Below are 8,443 nucleotides of genomic sequence, written 5' to 3' on the forward strand. Positions count from 1 at the left end.
CAAATAGAAACGAAGCTTAGTGGCGACACGCGAAAGGCAAAATCACATTCAAATCGGATCAAATTTACACGGCGCACATTCTAACACGTTCATTTCACATCAGTTGTGCCTAATAATACACACAGTCGCATATTCGTGCGTGCAGAAGTTATTCATGTAGTTCGCGGTTGGTTTTAGAAACCAAATGTTACGTAGGCAACCGTTTTTTTTTAACGATCCAAATGCACACTGTAAACATGTGTAGGGGAAAACAGCTAAGTGCATAAATTATGTAACACTAGCACAAAGCACAACGAAGATGTATATCGGGGAGTTCTTGGTCGCATTTCATTAGCAGCCACACGGATACTTAAAATCAAAATTTAAGCATGTCACACAAAAACCGCCATTTTTGACGTCATTTTCAGTGTTTGCTTTCATACAAAACACTAACCAACCGAACGATTTTCTTGATTATACTATCGTTATCTCTTTGGTTAATTTGCAGTCTGTTGATATCCTTATATTATTCGACAAGCAAGAAAAACATTCCGAAATTTTACTCTAAAGTCATGGCCCACTTGTGGTACACAGCTTTGTGGAAGGACCCATTTCTGAACTTACCGCTTCTTTACTCTGTGATTAAAAAAACGGTTTACTTTTTGTATAAACTTGTTCACAAACAACAGGACCAGGGTTAAGATCACACAAGTAGTCATATACAGTCCAACCTGTCTGGAACGTATGTTAATTCATTAAGAACGCAAACACTGAAGCAGGAAAAGTGTTCTTTATAAGAATATCTGGCCATCGCCGTGTGTAAACGTTTGTTTTCTTTTTTCTTTAACTTTTTTGTCTTATCCTTCAGGCAGGTATCGGCTTGGTTTTGATGTCAGCGAAGTTAAAAGATGTTCGACATCCTCTCATTATTCTTCTTAACAATTGCTGTTTATTGGGGGTGGACAGCGCAGTTGAAGTAAATCAGGAGTTCTGGTTGCAAACCAGTCACTCGTCACAGGCAAGCGATCTGATTGCAGTTAGCGGTCCAGACGCCCGGGGGCTGACGTCTCACTGAAGAAAAATTTGTTGCGATGTGTTCTTTAGGAAGATGAGGTGGGCGGAGGGAGGGGGTCGGGGACGAACTGTCAAGTCCTCATGAGATCAGTCAGACAATAAGATTGCCATAGCGATCTGATTGCAGTTAGCGGTCATACTTGACCTCATGTTCACCTTGACGAAAATGGAGAGGTGGATATGATTGTTCTTCCATGTAATGTGAAGTGGGTTTGTTACCAGAGTTAGAAAAGACATCGGGTGGTCTTCCCTGACAGGTTGGGACCGAAATTGAGTGGTCTTTGGTCTCGACAGGCAGGTGGTCTTTATGGACAGGTGATTCATATACATGTAGTAAAAACCGTTGGGGATCCGTTGGGGTGGCCTTAAGTGGAAGGTGGTCGTTCTGGACAGGTGGTCTCAAGGGCATGCAGGTTCGACTGTATCATGCATGAAAAGCTGACTGTTGCCTGGCAGTGTTTCGGGTGTATCTGCAGATCAAGGCATAGAATATTTTCCCATGTTCCCACCTGGACACAGACCTTCTCTTCTTCTTCTGCCTTCATGAGCTGAAACTCTCAAGTACATTTTGGTTTGTTGTTTGTTGCACGAGTGGGATTTTACGTGTATGACCGTTTTTACCCCGCCATCTAGGCAGCTATACGCCGCTTCCGTGGGAAGCAGGCGAGGTATTTTCGTGTTTCTATAACCCATCGATCTCTGACATAGATTTCAGGATCTCTTCCGTGCGTACTTGGTCTTGTGCATGCGTGTACACACGAAGGGGGGGGGGGAATAAGGCACTAGCAGACCTGCATATAAGCTGACCTGGGAGATCGGAAAAAATATCCACCAAAAACCCACCAGGGATTCGAAAATGCGACCGTCCGCATGTTATGTTATATGAAGTCTTATATCGCGCGCGTATCTCCAGACTCGGACTCAAGGCGCAGGGATCTATTTATGCCGTGTGAGATGGAATTTTTTACACAATACATCACGCATTCACATCGACCAGCAGATCGCAGCCATTTCGGCGCATATCCTATTTTTCACGGCCTATTATTCCAAGTCACACGGGTATTTTGGTGGACATTTTTTATCTATGCCTATACAATTTTGCCAGGAAAGACCCTTTTGTCAATCGTGGGATCTTTAACGTGCACACCCCAATGTAAGTGTACAACGAAGGGACCTCGGTTTTTCGTCTCATCCGAAAGACTAGCACTTGAACCCACCACCTAGGTTAGGAAAGGGGGGAGAAAATTGCTAACGCCCTGACCCAGGGTCGAACTCGCAACCTCTCGCTTCCGAGCGCAAGTGCGTTACCACTCGGCCACCCAGTCGTTACCACTCGGCCACCCAGTCGTTACCACTCGGCCACCCAGTCGTTACCACTCGGCCACCCAGTCGTTACCACTCGGCCACCCAGTCGTTACCACTCGGCCACCCGGTCGTTACCACTCGGCCACCCAGTCGTTACCAATCGGCCACCCAGTCGTTACCACTCGGCCACCCAGTCGTTACCACTCGGCCACCCAGTCGTTACCACTCGGCCACCCAGTCGTTACCACTCGGCCACCCAGTCGTTACCACTCGGCCACCCAGTCGTTACCACTCGGCCACCCAGTCGTTACCACTCGGCCACCCAGTCGTTACCACTCGGCCACCCAGTCGTTACCACTCGGCCACCCAGTCGTTACCACTCGGCCACCCAGTCGTTACCACTCGGCCACCCAGTCAGCATGGGAGGCCGGCGTCTTAGCCCCGAGGCCGTTGTGCCCGTCATAGGACACACACCAAACACCACTAGTGTAATTGCGTTCTGTGTAGAATGGGAATATTTTTGCTGATTTAATTAACAGATTGACATTGGTGTCACTTGCGAAATTATTTCAACACAAACGTCTTAACTATGCAGTGGAAGTATGCTCAGCCCGGCTGTTGGTTTTTGGCATTTGCTTTAGTTGAATTATCCTCTTACTCGTGTGAAAGACTGAACAGATATATTTGTGATGGTGAGCATGATTGCTTGCACGAGAATGAATGTGCCATTGAAATTCCTCGTTATTTAAATTGTTTTAATTGTTTTATGTTAGTTCTGATAAGCATCATGTCTATGTACCATTTCCCCACGTGCTGTCTGATTAACTTCGTATCCTTACGTGAGGCTTTTGTCTGTCACAGCGTGTTTGCCCCATTTTCCTCTTTCAATGAGAGCTCTATATTGCCTAACTTTATTGCACTAGGTGTCTATGTATCATTGTGTTAGCGTGCAACACATGTTGATGGACGGCTCTGTGTGCCATCTTCCTCTTTCAGAAATGGCTGCTCTATGTTCACTTGTATCTATATGCCACCGTGTTTTCTTACAATTCACGTAAACCTAACCCTAACTCAAGATGTATCATGATAATTCGCATCTATGCAGTCACTAGAGCTTAGTCCCTTATTTGATTCAAATAGCTGCTAAGGGAGAAGTGACCTGCGTGAGGTAGCTTTGGCCTTCAGTCGAGTTAATTCCTCGGTCACGAGTGTCCAAGTAAGTCATTCTGACCCGGTTTGGTTATGCCCGTCAATTACAAAGAACACAAATACTTGTTGGACGTCACTGGTGGTCGAGAATCAAGGGGGGTCAGTTGCTAATAACACAGTGTTCCGTTATTTAGCGATGATGTTAACCTGACATTCCCGGTATTGTACAGGATATAATTTGAAGACACATCCTTTCCCATCTCAGATCTGGCCATGCTTGTACCCGGCGAAAGAAACGCAACTCATTCGCGCCCACTGTTGCAAGTGAATTTTTGTCATTTTACAATTGTCGTAAAATATGAACCAGATAAGGTACATAAGAAAGGAAAACAAATTCGTGGAGGATATTTTCCTGGCTGTACGATTAATGCATATTATTTAATCGTTTTCCTTTTTTACCTTTTCATAAACTGTGTTACACAGGGTAGGGGTCAAGCGAGTCGTGATTGCAGGCGAACATGTCACAAGGACACGCTACAAAATTCGTAAAAATGCATATTTTTCGACCAGGTAAAGACACTTGTGGAGGAAATTCATCTCTCAACATGATCATTTCATTCGAATTATTTGCCAAAGCGTAACATAATTACAAAAATGAACATAAATCACGTAGACGTGGCCAAATGTGACCCTCCACCACGAAATGAGTCGCATGTCACCTCGCGCGGTTCTGCGCTAGGCTTGATATAAGTCCGGGGAGTGTCTGGTAACAGTGTGAGGGTCACCTTAGTCACAGGCTTATAACTCAAACAGTTTTCGCTCTTTTCTAAAACGGTTTTCACCACTGAATAGAGCATAACAAACTCTTTATGAAAATGTAAAAATATGAAAATCATGCAAAGGTGACATGCGACTCATTTCGTGGTGGAGGGTCACAAATATCAAAACCGAACAGCCTGGGTGCTCTCTGTGCTCATTGGGAACTAATTAATGAATTAATTCCAAGAAGAAAAAAACCACTACTGGCTTAGTGGCTTTTTCAAAATCAAGTCATCACAGCAATCAGTCTGGGTGTTGTTTGTTGGTACGCGTCCAAGTGGAGGGATGGTTTTATACAATGTTCAAGTCTGGCCTGATCGTGGTTTGGTGAGCCGAAGTTTTTTCACGGGCGCAGTGGCGTGGTGGTAAGACGTCGGCCTCCTAATCGGAAGGTCGTGTGTTCAAATCCCGGTCGCTGCCGCCTGGTGGGTTAAGGGTGGAGATTTTTCCGACCCCCCAGGTCAACTTATGTGCAGACCTGCTAGTGACTTAACCCCCTTCGTGTGTACACGCAAGCACAAGACCAAGTGCGCACAGAAAAGATCCTGTAATTCATGTCAGAGTTCGGTGGGTTATAGAAACACGAAAATACCCAGCATGCTTCCCCCGAAATATAGAGTGCTGTCCCTTTTGCGCCGAGCGGCTGCATTTCAGGGCTCTCTCATATTTCGTACTGTGCGCCTTGAGTCGCCATGAGGTGAGATATGTGCGCGATATAAATTCTCGTATTATCGTATTATTATTAAGTAATGTACCATTAAGGAAGTAGAACTTTTTACTGCAGAATCTGTCTTTCAGTTGCATGAACTGTCCAGAATATGGTGCATATAGGACTTAACCATTATTTGTGGTTCAATACTTGTGTAATACAAATCTAATATTCCTCAAAACAGCAGAAAAAGTCCGATCACGTGATCCTGACAAATAAAGAAAAAAAATATTCCCCAAAGAAAAAGTAGAGCGAAAGCGCAAACATGTTTACTGGCCAACAAAGAAGAGGAGTAAAAGAAGTAAGTCACTTTGCAGGTGTTGTGCAAATAACAGAAGAAAACAAAGGGATCAAAAAGCAAAACGAATTTTTTGTTTGAGATCTGACAAGAATTGAGGATGTGACTCAGGAAGCGTCAACAGCCATAACGTGGTTTCAACAGCCTAAAAAACGGATAAAATCGTGCCGTTCGGATTTAGTGTTTAATAGCAGCACAAGATGTAAAAGGCACATATCTTTTCAGGTCCCTCGTGAAAAAAAATAATGGTAACCTGCAATGTTAACGCAGCGGTTGGCGAAGAGGCCGGACGATGTATTTTAGACAGAGGTCAATGTTATCTTTAGTTTTGAATTCGTGCTGCTCAAAACCAAGAAACAATCAAAAACAACAGATCGGAAGGGCGAGAAGAAGGAATGGAGTTTAACAACAGTACTCTAAAGCTCGCGTAGATAAGAGATAAGATTAGACTGAATGCCCCTTCACAAACCCCACAAAAATAAAAACGCTTTGGATTTGTCAACGTCCTTTTTTTCAAAAACGAATTTGGACGCTGACATTAGTTGCTTTTGTGTGTGCATTTTCTTCAGAAAATAAAATAGCATAGAGTATTTAAGCTGTCAGACGCGGATTACGCAGTGACTGAGCACTGGTCAAAAATTGGACATTGTACAAGTAGTATTGCCTGTTGCACAGTTTCGATTAACCGATGTACCTGTTGACAGATTTCACGAAGTCCATTTTTTCTTTGTCAATTGTCAGCCCAATGTAGCACCAATTGCGTGTTGTTCTCTAATTTCTGATCCACGTCCATTTTGTTCAGTCTTTAGAGCGATTCATTGAGCTAAACAATACAAGACACCTATTCTTTGCGAGGGAAATTAGGCATTTTCAAGCTCTTTTTGCGAACACAGAATTGTCTCTAACTGTTCGCAGGAAGTGTTCTTGAAATGCATGATGGGATATGGTCTCATTCTCAGAGAGTGGTGAGGGGTTTAGGTGCAGATACAATGTCGTCAATTCTTAAGTGGTATTTTTCGCGAAATTCGTTGTTTTAGGATCGGTATCCTTTATTCACACATGAATACAGTAAAATGTTATCTTTTTATTTGTCGCTCTCACGCGGCGCAGTCACAATTATTCTTTTGCTTTCAGAATCTGAGTTCCAATATCTGTTTATCTTTCCATTGAATATGAATGTAATTAGTATGACTTCCGCAACTCATATGTAACGTATGTAACACATTCAAACCCTCACGTTCCTATGCAAACCCAAAGATGTGGATTGATGAAGGATCCCTAGGTATAATTTGTTGCAATTCTACATCTTCAGACTTTTTATCATTGTGCAAAAAACAACAACAAACCTTTGCATATATAAACCTGTTATGTTAGTTCACAATATGATTAATTTGACCACCCAGGATTGATGTTAGCTAGGTGACCTACTAACTGTCATGGCGGAGAGGCCGGAACCCCTTTCGTTTATTACATTAGAAACAAACAAATGAAACTGAAATGTAGAATGAAAAAGTGTTAGGGTGAATTCTTCTAAGGAATAGATATGTTTTGTATTTATTATTTATCATACACTTCACCATGTAACAAATACTGAAAAGTGAATTCTTATGAACAATGCAAAGCCAAAATGGTGACATCTTACTAAATCGAAGAAGCGCTTCGGGTAGCAGTTTGGTCGCAATTAATCGGTAATTATCCCGACATTTTGTATTATGCTGGCTGCCGGAGTGAACCACTGCCGGCTCATATTGATATACATTTGCTCGACATGCATGTTGTCTTTTGCTAACAGCCAGTACAGTAGTAATAGCTTATAGTATCGAATCAGCGACAGGAATGCAATGCACACCTTTTACATGGTGGCGCAGTTTCAGTGTGGGAGCTTATACAAAGTATTATGTAATGCTACGCATGCGCAGCACCTCGCTTTTATTTCTCTTATTCTCTCTTCACTCCATTTTATTCGGAACGATTTCCTGTTCCATGTCTGCCACCAAGCCGAGCAAAACGCATATATATTTTAACAAATAATAGGGATCATATTATAAAATAACTACAAAATGAAAATTATAATACTGTTTAGGGTCAAACTACTCCTCTAAATGTCAACTTCATGTCAATTGTCCCGTTTTTCGTTGTCAGAGATCTAGATCTGAATGGACGAGGAGGCAGGGTAATATTAGAAAAGAAGATTATAGTAGTAACTGGCTGGTCGCAGCCACACAAGGTTAAGGTAGTGAAACACACGCGCCCCTTAAAAAAATAAAATTAAAATAAAAACGTGTCTGGGACTGTAATCCCACACCCTGTATTATTGACCAGCCCCCTTACCCCCCGAACCCCGTATGGTCGGTCGCGCGTGGCCATAAAAGTGTGGCTATGATAATGAGCTTTATGTTAAACACGGCGAACGAAGAAGGTATAAAACCGTTGCTGATGTGATCGAAGAGTGCATCTTGCTACTTGGAGGGTTGCGTGAACCAGCTGGGACACTAACTTTCCCCTACAGTCCAGTGTGTGTCCGCCCGCCGAGTCGGTCAACCCTTGGCAAGACAGTCATCACAGCTCGGACAACACACTGACCGCTTCATCATGGCATCTCACATCACCATGGTGAGTGTTGACCACAGTCCAGTCGTATGTAAATGTATATATTTAATTGCTTTAGTTTAGTAGTTTTTTATGTGCTACATGATAACTGAGAGCCCGACAGACACGCTTTTTCTCCTGCAGATATTTCTTGTGAAACTAAGGCTATCTTTTATCCTCGTGTAAAACTTTGCTCGCTTTTGTTGCTAGAAGACCCAGAAGTGGCAAAGCTTAACACCACCAGCTGTGTCCAAAGCAAGTGATTCTTGTAGCTAGAATACGGAGAAATTGCTAACAGCTTTTTGTATCGCTAATAAGAACAAAACGGTTGTGTCAACAGCGGTTAAGTTTTTGTGGCTAAAAGACGAAGAAATTGTAAACTGCTTTCTGCTTTGCTAATCAAGAAACATGAGTTGTGCCAAAAGCAGCTCGCCCTTGTAATTAGGATACGGAGACATAATCATGGCAAACCGCTGTTAGTATTTCCTATCTGCATAATTATGCATTTATCTATCTTACTT

General features: G+C 42.8%; 1 protein-coding gene across 1 annotated transcript in view; it reads left to right on the forward strand.

Moving 5' to 3' along the window:
• The first annotated feature begins 7,776 nt into the window (after positions 1-7,776).
• Positions 7,777-8,443, forward strand: part of LOC138969267 (uncharacterized) — a 13,452-nt gene continuing 12,785 nt past the window's right edge. The window contains exon 1 of the mRNA XM_070342013.1: positions 7,777-7,946. Within this exon, the coding sequence (XP_070198114.1) occupies positions 7,926-7,946 (21 nt within the window). The 5' untranslated portion in view covers positions 7,777-7,925. The remainder of the gene's footprint in view (positions 7,947-8,443) is intronic.

This window comes from Littorina saxatilis, linkage group LG6 (assembly GCF_037325665.1).
Source record: "Littorina saxatilis isolate snail1 linkage group LG6, US_GU_Lsax_2.0, whole genome shotgun sequence".
In the NCBI taxonomy this organism is placed as follows: domain Eukaryota; kingdom Metazoa; phylum Mollusca; class Gastropoda; order Littorinimorpha; family Littorinidae; genus Littorina; species Littorina saxatilis.